General features: G+C 35.6%; 7 protein-coding genes across 7 annotated transcripts; 3 read left to right on the forward strand and 4 right to left on the reverse strand. All coding sequences in view use genetic code 12, as the record gives it.

The window, feature by feature from the left end:
• Positions 1–2176: 2176 nt before the first annotated feature.
• J8A68_002631 (acetate uptake transporter family protein) lies at positions 2177–2941 on the reverse strand (the record flags this gene model as incomplete). Its single annotated transcript, XM_049406402.1, has 1 exon — positions 2177–2941. One exon carries the CDS (start codon positions 2939–2941, stop codon positions 2177–2179), a length of 765 nt encoding a protein of 254 aa, XP_049264003.1.
• Positions 2942–4907: 1966 nt separating this feature from the next.
• J8A68_002632 (phosphoglycerate mutase family protein) lies at positions 4908–6014 on the reverse strand (the record flags this gene model as incomplete). Its single annotated transcript, XM_049406403.1, has 1 exon — positions 4908–6014. One exon carries the CDS (start codon positions 6012–6014, stop codon positions 4908–4910), a length of 1107 nt encoding a protein of 368 aa, XP_049264004.1.
• A 1054-nt stretch (positions 6015–7068) lies between these two features.
• On the forward strand, positions 7069–8143 carry J8A68_002633 (uncharacterized protein; the record flags this gene model as incomplete). Its single annotated transcript, XM_049406404.1, has 2 exons — positions 7069–8046; positions 8126–8143. 2 exons carry the CDS (start codon positions 7069–7071, stop codon positions 8141–8143), a joined length of 996 nt encoding a protein of 331 aa, XP_049264005.1.
• A 22-nt stretch (positions 8144–8165) lies between these two features.
• Positions 8166–8639, reverse strand: J8A68_002634 (uncharacterized protein; the record flags this gene model as incomplete). The annotated part of the gene is made up of 1 exon (XM_049406405.1): positions 8166–8639. One exon carries the CDS (start codon positions 8637–8639, stop codon positions 8166–8168), a length of 474 nt encoding a protein of 157 aa, XP_049264006.1.
• A 242-nt stretch (positions 8640–8881) lies between these two features.
• J8A68_002635 (FAD-binding oxidoreductase) lies at positions 8882–10630 on the reverse strand (the record flags this gene model as incomplete). Its single annotated transcript, XM_049406406.1, has 1 exon — positions 8882–10630. The coding sequence occupies one exon, from the start codon at positions 10628–10630 to the stop codon at positions 8882–8884; it is 1749 nt and encodes a 582-aa protein (XP_049264007.1).
• A 1472-nt stretch (positions 10631–12102) lies between these two features.
• Positions 12103–13746, forward strand: J8A68_002636 (uncharacterized protein; the record flags this gene model as incomplete). Its single annotated transcript, XM_049406408.1, has 1 exon — positions 12103–13746. One exon carries the CDS (start codon positions 12103–12105, stop codon positions 13744–13746), a length of 1644 nt encoding a protein of 547 aa, XP_049264008.1.
• Positions 13747–14495: 749 nt separating this feature from the next.
• Positions 14496–16497, forward strand: J8A68_002637 (uncharacterized protein; the record flags this gene model as incomplete). Its single annotated transcript, XM_049406409.1, has 2 exons — positions 14496–15836; positions 16033–16497. 2 exons carry the CDS (start codon positions 14496–14498, stop codon positions 16495–16497), a joined length of 1806 nt encoding a protein of 601 aa, XP_049264009.1.
• Between the last annotated feature and the right edge of the window lie 173 nt (positions 16498–16670).

The following is a 16670-nucleotide window of genomic DNA, read 5'->3' on the forward strand; positions in this document are numbered from 1 at the left end:
CCGTAAAGGTCAACAGAAAGTCTGTAGTCATATTTCCGAGTCCTATAACTGCAAGAATCCAAAAAAACTAGAGTGGCTCTATTTATAGCCAAAACAATACACCAGCTATGACTACGGCCCATCCAATATATGTACCAGATCTTTACATTTGATCTTATCATCTGGTTCTATAAGTTGCTAAATGCAATGGTTAGAAGTGGCATCAGTAAGGAGGGTCTCTGATCATTAAGATGTGAGACTCATTTGTCAGACCGGGTATGTGTGTCAAAACTCCATAAAGTGACTGCCAAATAATCAGATTTACGAAAGACCACAAAATCGAAATCTATGTAAAATATTTTTAATTAATCTGAATTTGTGTGACATGCAATGAGCAGCCAATGATGACATGGAGGGATGTCATCATTATCATCATCAATTTATCAACCCATTAATGACTTCGTTTAGATGACACACAGGGAGATTTAATCACAGCACTCTATGTTGACTATCTGACTTGTTTTCAATTAAACGGTAGCAGGCTTCTTCTGAATTTCTATTATGGGAGCAAGTTCAATTAGATTTCTAAAATGAATCATGGGCTTGTACAAAAATTAATGGCCACTCTAAAGAAATTAAACTACCCTATTTCAAATATTGGTTTGATATAGCGCTTTCCTGATTAATGGCGAACTGCAATCACGGAATGATATACATCTTCGAAGTAAGAAGCATTTCACTGAATATGGAAAAAAAAAGGTTGCCAACTCATAGATGGCTGCAAAAATACAATTCGCTTAATGTAGCGAGACTTTTCTTGATTCCGTCGAGCATTTATGATGTTCCCTATGTCGAAAGAGATTGAAATCCACTTAGATAGTAGTTGTTACGACCATATTCCGATTCCTAAGTACACTTGATCATTATGCTTAATTCTCATGATTAGTAATGCTGTCGATATGCTTATAGTCTGTCCAATAAAAGTACTGTGCGGTGCTTAAATGAACAAATATAAATATGGCTCAATTTCCCCCCTAGTCCAAGTCTAGAGTATATAGTTTAGATAAGTTATTTTACTTCTATAGAAAGGACCTATCCATTACTTGTAATACACCCAAGAGTATACCCTAAAAGGAAGATTAAAGGAAGATTAGCCGTAATCTAACTTCACGCAATCCTTTTTGATTGTAATAATAGTTATATCTTGCTTTGTTAGCTGAATGTGAGCCCCTTTTGCAAGTACCACAAAGCTTTTCGAGGGTATGAACTTCCTTGAATTCGCCGTCAACATTGAAAATTGCAAAACAACCTACACATGTATCTGACCGTCTTCTAAACTATACATCCACGCGTATTGGTCGCTTAAGACAAGCAAACCAAATAGTGGAAGAACAACGCCCTCTATAGACGAAATTGTTCTGACCAAATACAGTTCGATCTACTTATTGTACGAAAAAGTTGCCATTTTGAAAGGTCTAGTCAACTTGACCGGAACAGTTTATAATTTATGAGGTTATTCTGGAACTAGTTGCCGATTCCATCAAAAGTCTAATATACGCTAGATTACAGTATCGACATAATTATTGTTCACAGCATGAAACATTGGAGAAACTCAATCATGCAATGAACTAAAATTCTTCACTGAATTACTTTTGTGCGTGTCATCTCAAGTTAACCAATGGGCTAGCTTCGATTGCTTCTTCATGTCAACACTATTGAAGAAATCGCCTACCAACACGCGAGAATAGACAAGAGATNTCATGTCAACACTATTGAAGAAATCGCCTACCAACACGCGAGAATAGACAAGAGAAATTAAATTATCAGACATTTTTTATTTTATTTGAAAAAAAATATAATAATCGAACCAGATCGCCCGAAAAAAATATTTTATTGTTGTTTGCAATTCTTTTAGAAGGTGGGTTTACGAGGCGCCTTTCATGTCTGAGTATGCATGTTGAAAAATGGTTCTAGATTTGGTGACATATTGTGTAGAATCTCCTTGAATGTTGGTGGTTGTTGCTAATAGCTACCAAAAAATGACTTTGCTTATGAAATTTCTTCTACATACTTTCCAAGAGGTCCCGTAGAGATCTACGAATGACAAGGAAATATATTCAGAAAGTGAATACACACAGTTAAAAATTAATTGTTTATGAATGCTCTAAATTCTAATTTACATATATATTGTTAATAATTAATTTGACTGGTTGGTAAATACAGGAATGGCAAGTGATGGTGCAATAAAATAAGTATTCTTCTTATCACAAATTGAACAATAACAAGCATACCATCCACAAATCCCACTAATAATCGCCGTAATCCCTCCAGAAATTTTACATCCATGGTTCCCAGTACAATAAAATGCACCCACAAGGAAAAATGTACAATCCAAAGTCACAAACAACGTCAACAATGACCAAGTAGTTTTCATAACAAGTAGCGTCATCATACAGGAGAAAATCCCCCAACCTAACAAGAAAAACCCAATTGCATTCCCCAATTGTTCAGGTTCATCCGCATAAGCATCCATAATCCCAAACGTAGGGATATTTATCGACGCAAATGAGATCCAAAACGTACCAAAACTGATAAACACGGTTGAAGTAAACGTATCCCCATTAATCAATTCCCAAACACCAGCACATGCCTCTACTATCCCGGCATAACTGAATGCCAAAGATACGACAATATTAGGAACTTCAACCCCACCAATTTCTGCAAGATAAAATCCAAGCACGAAAGTACTTAATCCGAATGATGCCAATCCGATAGCAGCGGAATTTCCATATTCATGTTTTGCTTGGGGCCAGGTAAGGACGTGTCGACGGATCATGGCGCCATTTATGACGACATATTCGTTGTTGTCACCTAGGAAGGATATAGAACTGTGTGATTTTTCTTCTTGGAGGGTGTTTGATTGTATTTTGCCTGAAGAAGATGTGGAATCTGTGCTTTCCATATTTTTGTATTTGTTTGATTGTTGGTCGTTAGACTCGATTGGATTCTTCTAGAAAACAAACAGACATATTGATAGTTGTAGTATTTATGTGGAATTCAAGTGGGTTTTATTCTAAAAAATGATGATATTTGACATGGACTGATTCCGCCCCTCTAGTAAAAAAAAAAAAAATGTAATGTTGCAACCAACAGACATTGAAAAAAAAAAAAATAATGAAATGAGAAAGAAATATTATTCAATGGAAAACAGTTGATCAAAACATTTGATAGAAAAAATCCATAATCCCATATCATATAAGATAAATATCATCAAGAGACAGGAGGTAAACGTGTAATTGTTTTAACGGTTGTACCCTGACGGTCAAGAGAAACTCAGTCTTCATATTTCTAAGTTCTATATCAGCAAGTACAAAAAAAGCTAGCTTTTGTCAAAGTGAGGCTTTATTGATACCCAAACAACACACAATCCATGACTACAGCCTGTCCAAACTTTTCTTCCAGATCTTCAGATTTGATCGAACCATCTGATTCCTTAAATTTCTGGATGTAACTTCTAGACATAATCTCAATCAGTAGAAGAACCCATTTGACAGACCGGATGTGTGTGTGTGAAAATGAAACGTTGACAGATGTGTGTGTTTAAAATATTTTTTTAGGTTGCAACTTGTTCTTTTGCGTAATGTTACATTTGTTTTTAGGTTGCAAAAAAAAAAATTTTGTTTGCATCCAAATGACCTCAACGGTCTCACATATACTTCGTGATAAAGCGATGTCAATTGAAAGACATGAAATCTACAATAGCAATGAAGTATTATTACATCTGAGTCTTCAAATCGGGTTCATTAAGTAACCTCGAATCCGAGTCTTCTCTTATCAAGCTTGTATCAAATCACGTTTTGAGTTGTACTAACTTTCTAAAGTGTAAGAGTATTAAATTTCCAAAAGAAGCAGCAAACTGCTGCTCTCAAATAAACAAATATCCTTCCATCTAAAAAACAAAAAGGAACAAAGAAAATAGTACTAGAGATAGATTTAGTTTAGCTCAATGGAACCATAAATAATTGTTATTTCAAGATAGCCACCTCAAGAACAAGAGTAGTTTGAAAAGAAAACCGATTTCAGAGCGGTTTCTCCGTAGTTTCAACAACACAGACGTATACGCATGTCAGTGACAAGAATATCAAGATCACCAAGTCTCAATTACAAACCGGACGAACCGCTCAATATTCATCCCTTCAAGTCTCATTTCAAACGACATTTCTAAATATGTACCTCGGTGATAATGCAACGTTATCACATAACGACACAAACCGATTGTGGCAAAATATGCTCAAAAAAAGCGCAATATTTGAACTACAAAAATATTTCTTCATTAGCCACAAGTTTTTGGGTTCACATACATATAAAATAGCGGATATATGCAACATAGACAGACCTGCATTCCTAGTGCAATCCTGATAAGGGGGGTGTGTTCTATTTGAAGACCAAGTGGTTGGTTTCAGATGAGAAGAAGTGAATAAGGAATCGCATTTTTTACCTGGTAGTTGAATCCTTTGATCACGTTTCGGATTTCATCTGCTGAAAACATGCGGCGTGGTCGAACTGTTATTGTTCGGTTAAAGTTAACAAAATGTACTATAAGTATGCTTGCATTACAACAGGCTGGTTTTGTGTCCCAAATGAGCTGGCAACATTTGACAAAGAAGTACGATTTAATTGGGGCAAATATTGTCCTCTTCGATATGGAAATGCAGGTTGTTGGCACAGGTTACATCTGGAACTACAATTCTTAAGCCAGATAGAGAGTTTCTTGCAGTAGTAAAACAAAACTGTTTCTAATAATTGCCACTGCCAACTTGGTCATTAGTTACATGGCTGTAAATGAAATAGACTGATTACCCTTCCCTCTTCTCTCAATGATATTAATTTAATGAATGCATAGATTTTTTTTATTAAAAAGCAACATACTAAATAAATAATAGTAGAACCAAAAGCAATCCATTAAAAGATGCCCCCTTTAAACCATAATTCGCCGTGTTTGTCTTTGTCGAATGGGATTCGCTACTAGTTTCAGACGTATTCGTCAGCCCTAATGTACTCAAACCTGCTTCAATCGTAGTTGTCACATCGGGAAAATTAGTTCTCCCAGTAGTAAACGTCATTGTCTTAGTAAACTTCGAATTGGAACAAAGATCACTATAATCCAACCATCGTTGATTCAATTCATAATCCATATATACATCATTTATCCCAATCACAACCGGGATCATACCCCCGGTAGCCAATGACCATGACCGATGTCCCACGACTTGTAATATCGACAGGATCAAATTTGCATGAGAAACGATACTGATCACATTTGTCCCATTATTGGACCTGAATATATCCGTCAACAAAGTAGCAGCTCGAAAATTCCGATGTTGACTATTTTCACGCACATTTGGAGTCCATAAAACATCCTCTTCCAGAAATCCCAGCTCAAAATCAAATCCGGGGTAGTTTTCGGAAATGTATGATTCTGAATGTCGTTCACTTTCGGTATCTAATCCATATGTCTCTCTTGATAATTCCTTAATGGTGGGTATTTTATCAGTATGATTTCTCCATGTTAGATCCCAAGTCTCAAGTGTCCTCCTCAAAGGGCTGACATAATATACCTCCACTTCGGGGAAATCTGTCGTGTTTTGGATTTGAGTCGAGAGGGATCGTATTTCTTCCTGGCCTGTCGGGGTCAATTCTGCATCTTCCCAAGTGATGTTCCCATCTCCTGGTTGGAATTGCCAATAACAATTCCAATCAGTGGGTGAAAATAAACTTGGGGCTATGTTGTGATATGCGTCTCCGTGTCGTTGGATGAAGAATAACTTTTGGTTAGGTTGTAGATTCTCGAGTACTGTTTGCCAGGTATAGTTCTTATTCAAACCGAAATTGGGTAATGAGGCGTCGGTTGGGGTTGAAGGGTCACTTTGAAGGAAATAGTTTGTGGGAGCCGAGAGGGTTGGGAGATGAGTGGTTGAGTTTAGGATACTTGTTCCAGATATTAATGCGTATAATATGAAATATGCTAATTTCATTGTTAGTGTGTCATTTTGTATGAATGTTATTAGTATAAAATCCGGGGAGATTACTTATTATTTATATATTGATGTAGAAAGCAATGATCAAAATGGAGTATAATGGGATGGGGTTAAAGCCTTTACATAGCCTCACATAAAAAAAATATCGTTTTGCACGCGACAAGCTCATTGAATTCATTCCAAGGTTAAATAAAACTTTTTCATATGGTTTTATATTCATTGGCAATATTAATTGAGGTGAGTTGTGATGATGATTTCTTAATTTGCACAACATGCGTATATATTGATTCTTCTATGTATATTCTTTAACTAAATTGTTGCCATTCAATATGATTTTCTCCAAAATGGCTGCGAAAAAGAAACAAAATAAAGACCCAATTTAACTTTCTATTTTGGGACTGGTCACAATACACTAAAACAGGGTTATTGACTCGAGAAATCAACCTCAAGGGATATTTGAGTCACGCCAATCTTTCATGAAAGAACCCCACTTCATTGTTCGTAGAATATCGAGAAATCCTACACAGCAAGCTCCGCAAAAGAGGTGGACTGAGCCTTGTTTATCTTAGGGTACAACAACGAACATTTCCACTTGGTGGACTTAGATTTCCTTATATTTGCTTACCCCTAACGGGGTACTTTCTTTGGAGGATAAATAATTCTATAATCGTATGTTTATTAGCAGTCGGTTGTTTATTCATTCTCTGAAAAGAAGATGTTTAAACTCTCATAATAAATTTTCAAAAATGTTACGTTACATTGGAAAAAAATAAAAATAAATGAACAGTCAATGAAATATCTTATCAACCACAGCCCCTGCCCCCAGAACATGTCAAGAATCTACAACAATTCAAACATATACTGCTGTTCCACACTCCAATTCGACCGCTCCAACATCACCACCAACTTCATCCATCCCCTATCCACCCTCTACTTCTGTCCAACCTGTCAATTCCCCAAACCACCCCATCAAACATCCTTCATCATCGATTCCAAGTTCTGTAGCAATTGTTTAACTGACTATACCAAAAAACCTGGCATATCTCAATGTATGAGGAATTGTTTCACTTGTCCTGAATGTAGTTCAAATTTGTCGATTAGTTTGACTGATCATGAAGAGAATGGGAAATCATTTAGGTTTAATTGTGTTTATTGTGAATGGGGATATGTGACTGATGTGGTATACAAACCGAAGTCATTACATTATATACTTCGAGATGAGATGGAGAAGGATCCGGATGGGTTTCAGAAGTTGTGCGGGGAGATTAAGAAGGGAGTATTAAATAGTGAGAATTTTGAGTTTAGGAAATCACGGGATGAGAGTGATGATCAAATTAGGAAGAATCTTGAATTAATGATGAAGAAATCAGCAGACGTAGAGCAACGACAAGAGGAAGAAGAATTGGAAGTTGAACCAATTAAGAAATATCCAATAGCGAAGAAACTAACTACAAAAAAGACCATACGATGTTTAGATTGTAATACCATTCTCCAATCACAAACCCCAACATCACCAACCATAAATAAATACACTGTGAAATTCAATGCAATCGACTATCTACCAAATATACACATTTCCAATCTCTTCAATCATCCTGAAAAACTCCTCACCAAATCGATCAAATATTGGAAATCAACCCAGATCCTATTACTCCATTTCATCAACCCCATGACAACTAAGATGCATTTAAACATAAGTATCCCCAGCACATTTGAAATCAACGGAACGGTATCAGTATCATCAACAATACCAAAGAATGAATTCACATTAGGTCCGACTATTCCGAATTTAATCAAAACCATCCCTACGGCATTATTAAACATAAATAACCCAATTGGAAAACTGGAATTGATATTAAGAAAAGGAGATGTGTTGTATAAGCCGCCACCGGGGAATGATGAGATCGAGGAGAATTTGAATGAATATATCGAAAGAGGGATCAATTGGTGTTCGGTTCCTATAATCATCAAACTATCCAACAAGCAAGAAGGAACAGGAGGAGACAAGGTGTTCAATTTGAGATTGCCTGTATATGTGTCCATGACAAGTTCAATCCCGGATAGTTTGAAGGATGTTGTTGCTCCTGAAAAGAAGAAATTGTTATTAGGTTATTGGAATGTTGTAGATATTGGAAAGGTGTCTTTGGTTTAGAAATCTAATAAAAGAATTCCAGCGATTTTTGCCAAATGGTTTGAATCTAAGGTATCATTCCCTGACCCACCATTACCACTCACACGTCCCCTCGATTCTTGATTGACTTGTTTTAATTGTTTTTGAGTATTGGATTCATCATTTAGAATATATTCATCCTCCTCATCATCAGAAGCGTCTACTTCTTCTACATCTAATTCATCCATGGTAGGATATTGAGTACTACTTGTATTCATCTCATTATGATCATCATCCATAACCACATTCTCCAACCCACCATTATTTTGTTTTATTCTTTCTTCATTTGATCGTAAGATTGCTTCATTAATGAATAATTTTATATATTCTGATGATAAATCTAATGTAGAAATTGTGATTGTTGTTGTTGGATCTTTGAATGAAAGTTCTTTAAAGATTCTGGCGATTGTTGCTAATGGGATGTCAGATGAGTTGGAGCTAGTTGAGGACATTCTGATCGGATTGTTTGTGGTTTGCTAAAGATGTTGAATCTAAACTAGAGATGAGAATCATATGAGGAGATCGAGAAAACCAAAATGTAGAAACTACGCGTCGCGCAATTTGTTACCATTTCTTGACAAACATCCGAAAAGAGTAATATTATTCCGCACTAATAAACATGTAGAAATATCTCCAAAATTTTAATAAGAAACACTTATAAATAATAAACAATTAATATAAAATGTTGTTATGGTTAATGTTCATGATCATTTGGATCAATTTTAAATACTTTATCAGGATTTAAAATCCTTTTTGGATCCAAAGCCAATTTAATTCTTCTCATTAAATCAATTGGAATTGGTCCAACTTCTTCCAACAAAAACTGTCTTTTCCCATATCCAACCCCATGTTCTCCAGTACATGTTCCTTCATATTGAACCGCTCTTTGAACCATATTATTCACCACCTTCTCAGCCACATCTCTTTCTTCCGGAGTATATAATATAAAACTATGAGCATTCCCATCACCAATATGAGCCACCAACGTATTCTTTAAACCATGAGAATCGATATCGGCTTTGGTTTCAGTTAAGAATTGGGGTAATCGAGAAATAGGCACAGCGGCATCAGTTGTCCATAATTGCATATTTGGATCCAAAGATTTGCCATGATCTATAGTTGACCAAAGGGCGACTTTTCTCGCGGACCATAATTCGGTCTTTTCATCTTCATTAGACGCAAATTGGAAATCAAGATTGTTGTTCCTGGTAGTTATGGATTTCAATTGATCAATGGTGGCATTTATGACATTAATATTGGGTCCACCAACTTTTAAAAATAACGTTGGCATTTCTTGCCATTTCCTACTGGTTTCACCACTGGCATTTACAACTTTCATCATTTTATCATCCAATAATTCAATTGCATTCATTTGAATCCCAGTCAACAAAATATCATTCACGGCATTAGCGGCATCTCGAATTGATTTAAATGGAACCACAATCACCGATTCTTCAGTGGGTTTCACATGTAATCTCAATGTGGCCTCAGTTATAATCCCCAATGTTCCTTCACTCCCCACAAACAATGAATTCAAATTATATCCCGCCGACGACTTCCTTGGACGTTGTTTAGTCTTCACGATTGTACCATCAGCTAATACAACTGTCAAATTAAGGACATTCTTATATGTCTCTCCATATCTGGTTGCATTTGTCCCACTGGCATTATTCGCACATATACCTGAAATAGTTGCACCTGGTCCCGGGTCAGAACTAAATAATAAATTATAATCATTTAAATAATCCGCTAATTCTTCCCAACCGACTCCGGCTTGCACACTAATATCTAAATCAGTTTGATTCAATTGTAAGATTTCCGATAAGTTACTTACATCAATTGAGATCCCCCCTCTAGTAGGAATAAAATGTCCTTCGAGTGATGATCTTCCACTGGTAGGAACGACGGGTATGGAGTATTTATGACAGATTTTCATAATTTCTGAAACTTCTTTAGTTGTACGCGGGTATACGACATATTTTGGACGTTCATGAGGTTTTGGATGATGAGAATTGAAATATGTATCGGAATGGGAATCTAATTGTTCTTGAGTATTGTTGATCAAGAGGGATTCGTCAACGGTGGATGAATGGGGGGTAGTCTGGAGGAAGAGGGAACGGATTTCGGATATACCTTGTTGTAATTGTTCATCGGTACAATAAGTTGGTGGGGAGAGGTTATCTAATGGTAATGTTGATGCGAGATCGATGTTGGTAGTGATAGTTGCAGGTGCAATTGACTTTTCAGCAGTGGTTGAATTGGACTTGGAAGCAAATTGATATGTTAACACTCCTCCAATTATTGATCCTCCAATAAATACCAATGCCGGATTCAATGATGAAGATAAGGTAGTAGATCCAGTTGAATAAGATCTCCTATAACCAATTCTTGTCTGTCTTGGAATAAGACGACGATGACAATTAAGAATACTTCTCTTGAACATTGTTCTTCTTCTTAACTGTTTCTATATCGATTGGCAGGATTGGTAGAATGAAATTAAGAATATGAAGAAAACGTGACAGTGGGAGAGATGAGGTGGGTATTTATAAAGAATTGGGGGAACATCCTTTTTTCGGCGATTAAAATATTGAATGTGTGAATTTGTGTGGGGGAGCAAAATAAGACAAGGCATTTATTATCCGAGAATTCTTGTGTTCTTGTGTAATGTTGTACAAAGTCTGGTGGAGGGATAATTATGTATATCTGGGTAACAAGTCATTCCAAGTTTTGTGTAATCTTTGAAAGATAACCAATGAATGTTCCCGCGCATCAGCTGTTTTGCTAACTTCCGAAATAAGTCGCTCTCCGAATGTAATAGTAGTAGTAGGTCAACGTGGACCGGGTATGAATTGGGAATGTTGCTGGTGGGCTGGTTGGTTACTTCCAAGAAAAATTCTAATAAGTGGGATATTAATAGAACGTTGTCCCTAATAACTTGTAACTACCAAGTGTGAAAAGATGAAAGTGTTGTAGTCGGAATCAGATGGTCTCAACTAGACTTTCTTGCAAACACACAAACGAAAGTTTGGACACAATTTTGGAATCAATTGCATAACAACAGACAATCTGCTTCCGATTACCTACAACACTTTTTCACCTTTTCACACTAGGCTCACTTTTAGCCATCAATCTCGATATCAACGAACCGGCCACTGTCTTCTATGTCAGCGGAATAAACCTCGAACCATCATTTATTCTACTGTCCCATATCAACCTCCCAATGGACCTCATCATCATTAGCATTAAACCCCACTCAATGTATTGCTAACCCTAATCTACACCCCACCCATTACAAAAACCACTCTCATTCCAAATTACATGTCCCATGGATAATCTTTTGATGAAGCTTGATCCACATAAATGAATATATCAAGCATGTCATGATCTCTCTCGATCGGCGTCATTGCTGAATCATCTATCCAATATAATTTTTGCTTGCTGATTTGTTTGTTTTCACTATAATGGCTACCCCCGCACACGACTAAACGACACCACCCTTCCAAATTCATCACCATCTAGCGCTATCCAAGGTGTAGACCCATCCTAACGCACTTACGTTTAATGGTGACGGGGGGGGGGGGGACGGCTATTGTATGTATAATTTGTATTATAAGAAGTCGTAATTAGTTGAGATGGATTTGTTAACTTTAATTAATCTATATTCCTACTTGATCTAATTCTAATGTCTCTGATATGTGTTCTTGTTATGTTTCTTCATCGTCTCTTACAATGATAAAAGATAAGGAAAGTCTTATATACAGGAATTTATTGCAATTAATAACCGTTGTTGCTTTTTTGAGTAAAAGTACACGTCCTTTTCTATTTGTGATTTTAATTTAAACTTTCTAATTAATTTACTTCTTACTTCTTCCTTGTTCTTTCATTCATTCATTCAAAGGAATAAACATAAAGAAGATGGAAGATATACAGAAACAGATAGATAAGTGTATATCACCAGGTGAAGTCATAGCAACTACTCCAAATGAATTCACACTGTCCAGAAGTATATCACCCAATACAACAACAATGGCAAATCAACAACAACAACAACAACAACAACAACAACAAGAACAAGTAGAAGCCACTGGTAGTAGCAGTGGTAGTAGCACCACCAATCATAAAGAGATAATTCTCAAGAAACTTGAAGAGATTCCATTGGATAAATTAAAAGAAATCATTACCAATCAAATTGATTTAGAAATTCAATTAAAACATAAAGAATTACAATTAACNGAAATCATTACCAATCAAATTGATTTAGAAATTCAATTAAAACATAAAGAATTACAATTAACCAATAAAGAAATTAATAAAATTGAATCACAATTATTAATATTACGTAAATTCTTTGATATCCCTACTGATGTAAAGCTAACTAATGAACCAAATGATTTTACTATTAAATATTTTGACATTTTGAATAAATCATTATCATCAACTTATGAAAATATCATGAAATTACAACAGCAACAACAACAATTACAACCACTACAAGAACACCAATCCCAAGGGATTCCCATTGAACATAGCCAATATCCAGTGAACCCTGCTGGAATACTGCCTCCAACACCAGCTGGCAGCAGTAGTGGTCATATATATAGAACAAGATCAACTACTTCATCATTACGTCCATCAAGTACTTCTCATATCACAACTTCCCAATCCTCATATCCACAACAACAACACCCGCAACCACTGGCGTATCCACCATATAACCAACGAGCATTAGGTTGTCTCTATAGAAGAACAGATGGAGTAGTTGTCCGTCTAAAATGTCCTGATTGTCAACGAAGTAATTTCTCATCAGCACAAGGTTTTTTAAATCATAGCAGAATTGCTCATGCTAAAGAATACACTTCACAAGATGCCGCCGCATTAAAATGTGGAGAAATCTTACCGGAAATTAAACAAGATATACAGGGGGAAGAAAGTTTGAGGAGATTGAATGAGAAAGGAATTGATCCAAATCGAAATTTAAATATTTGTGAAATATCTTTTGGTGGCACCGGTGGTGCTGCAAGCACCATCCCATCGACGAATGCAAATACCAAAACCCATGGAATTCATCAACAGGGAAGTGCATCACGTATGCCAACAAAACAAGAAATCTTATTAATGAGAACAAAATCCCCCAAACCTCATATCCTCACCTCATTACATCATCATAAATTAACATCTGAAAGTGAATTATTTAAAAAATTAATGAAAGAAGGAAAAATGAAACGAGAAGAATATGAACAATTGATTAAAGATACTGAAGAACAAATTGAACATCCTCAATTTTTGGATGATGAGCTTAATGATCAAGAGGATGATGGGGAGTCGGAGGCGTCGTCGGGGTTGTCGGCAAATCCGAGTAGTACTTCTTTGCCTAGTTTGCATAAGAGGCGACAATCTCGTGGTGGAATAAATATTGCTAATATTGCTAATGGGGGAAATGAAAATAGAGAGGAAAATGCAAATGATGATGAGGTGGAACTGGAGGAGGAAGCGAAGTCTACTTCTGAAGAATTGGTGGATGATAATACTCCTGATATTAAAAGAAGAAAGAAGTCGTAGTTGGCATGTAATTTATAATATCTATATAGGTTAATTATACATAAATATGACTGGTATACCTCTGTCTTTCTAACCCAAACTAATAACTCCAATTCCATAAATTTAAATCAGAGACCGCCTTTTAATTGCCAAGGACTCAACACCTTATCATAGAACAATAATTGCGTTTCACTCTTAAGAATAAAATCCAAGAAAAAAAAAAACTCAAACCAAAAAAATTTCTAACAAGAAAAAAAAAAAATTATTCAACGTGTTCTGATACTACAAGTAAGTAAGTAGGATGTAACCTTAATAAAAAAATTACATTTACAATCTTTAATCTTATTTCTATATGTCAAAAACTATGTCAAACCTTTTTATAAAAAACAAAATTGACACCTGTTGTATTTTACATACATTGTACTAAATTATTATATATATATATATATAAAATATTATGTAATTATTTAAATGCAACTTTTACCGAAAAATCAATTTTTTTTTTTCAATTCTTTTGCACCCAAATGATGAATTTCTTCAAGATCAATTTTAAGATCAATCCCCTTCATAAAAGATTTCGAATAATATTCATCCCCTTAACAATATGGTTATTCGTCATTGCATATGTCATACTGAAAGCAGGTTTTACCAACTTTGCTCCTGATCCACAACAACTACCACTCCGTACTATTGAACGTCCTATTGTACGACAAATTGTATTCACCTCAGACTCGGATTAGGTAGATTATACTATGGACCCTGCATATCTAATGTTATCTACAGAATATAATGATTTACGAGAAATAGATGAAATATCTTCGGGTATATATGAGCAAATATTTAGCCATCATTCAATAAGTTCAGTATTACGGAACCTAGATTTTCATGATCGTTGTCAGTTATTTTTTAAAACTTTAGTAATTAATGATGCAAATTGGTATTATGATATTCATAGAAATTGGGATGTGAATTATAATACTGATGAATATCGAGATTTTAAAGAGGCGAGACTTCAGGAATTGAAGAACCAACAGGATGAGGAAGCCGAAGTAGTTGAAGAAAAACAGAAGGATGATATAGAACAGAAAATCAAGAAAGGATACCAAGAGATGTGGAATAAGCAAGTGGAACGCACTTTCACAGATTGGGTTTCCATATTCCGTATATTTAATAAATGCTACGTTACAAACAATAATACTACTCAAACTGCGCTGGTCAAGCGTTATATCAGTCATCAAAAGAAAGTATTAAACCTGGTAGGCAGTACTAGTAATTTTGCATCCACAGAAAGCGAAGATAGAACCAATATTGGAGATGATGGACGTATATTTGAACATAGAGTATATCCTTGGTTATCCTTTGATTATCCCGCTTATGAACATTGGACAGGAAGCAAATTCTATCAACCACCAAATATGAAGACCCTCAACAAACAAGAGAAAGCTAAACGACCCCATGAGTCATTCTTAAAAGAGTTTAAAAAAGCCACCAACGGAAGAGGTATAGTGCTAACAATCCCCGAATCTGATGTAGATACTACCGTTAATTTAGTCCACTTATTACGAGCTTTGAATAATGAATTACCTATACAAATCGTCTCCTATGAGGAAATATCAACTGGAGCCAAAGAAAAATTAGTCAATGCTGCTAGGGACGATTTTATTGTTTTCCCCCAATCATTTGAGAAAGTATCATATATGTTCCCACCGGAATATAGATCAGGCGGATTACCTAAGCAAGACATCTGGTTCGTTAACGTTTATCAAACCATTCATCGTGATTTCAGAACCAATTTCAGGCGTTGGTATAATAAATTCTTAGCCATGATGTTTAATTCATTCGAAGAATTTATTTTGCTCGATAATGATGCTGTCCTTTTACAAAATCCAAAATATTTCTTCAATTTACCAGGATATAAATCCACTGGCGCATATTTTTATCGCGATCGTTCATTAGGGAAGCGTCATTCTGAAAGGAGTGTTAATTTTTTCAAATCATTAACTCCTAATGTCATGGATTCGATGATGTTTGATATACCCATGGTTACAAACTATACCCTACAATTAGAATCATTCAGAAGGTTATATCACATGCAGGAATCCGGCGTAGTTGTATTGAATCGAGATATCCACTATTCATCCCTTCTTATGATCCTTCAGGTAAATTTATTTGACCCTTAAAACGACAATTTCATGGAGATAAAGAATTGTTCTGGTTAGGATTTGTCATGAATGGAGATGAATCATTTAAATTCAATAGTAATTTTGCTGGGGCGGTTGGAGAAGTCACACCAGCGCCAGAAATAAGACACCGTCCAGATGGGACGATACATCTAAAGAAATCTGTAGTGCACATCCGGCACATATAGATGGTGATGATGATCATACTTTAGCCTGGATAAATTCCGGGTTTAACTATTGTCTAAAAAATGTGAATTATGAAAAAGAATTCAAGGAACAAGGGCCAAGATTGAAGATTGATAATGTGGATGCTTTCAGAACATTTTATAACGCTCCATTAAAGATCAAGCAAGCGATTGTACCTCCGCTAGATCCCGAGTTTAAGCAAAGGACTAATATTAATGATGAACCTTCTGGTCCATGGTGGCATAGACAACTTTGTGGGACTTATATGTTCTGTGTATATTCTAGTATAGGTGGTGTGCAAAAAGATGGTGGAGAAAGTTATTTGGAGGGGAAATTTATAGAATATGCTGAATGGGAACAAGATTTATTTCAATATTATGCAGATATTTGGGTTGGGGTTGAGTAGATTAGACTTTTTTTGTTTTAGAGAGTAGAGTAGTATAATACTAAGTATTAGATTTTAATCAAATGTAAAAAAATTAGCGAAACGTAAATTAACTAACGAAGTAGTAACTTGAATAATACTGACTTCTAGAGAATACTTACAATAGAAATATCAATAAAATGTGGACCAAATAC

This window comes from Hemisphaericaspora subhashii, assembly GCF_019202705.1.
Source record: "Hemisphaericaspora subhashii strain CBS 10753 chromosome Unknown scaffold18, whole genome shotgun sequence".
Lineage (NCBI taxonomy): Eukaryota > Fungi > Ascomycota > Pichiomycetes > Serinales > Debaryomycetaceae > Hemisphaericaspora > Hemisphaericaspora subhashii.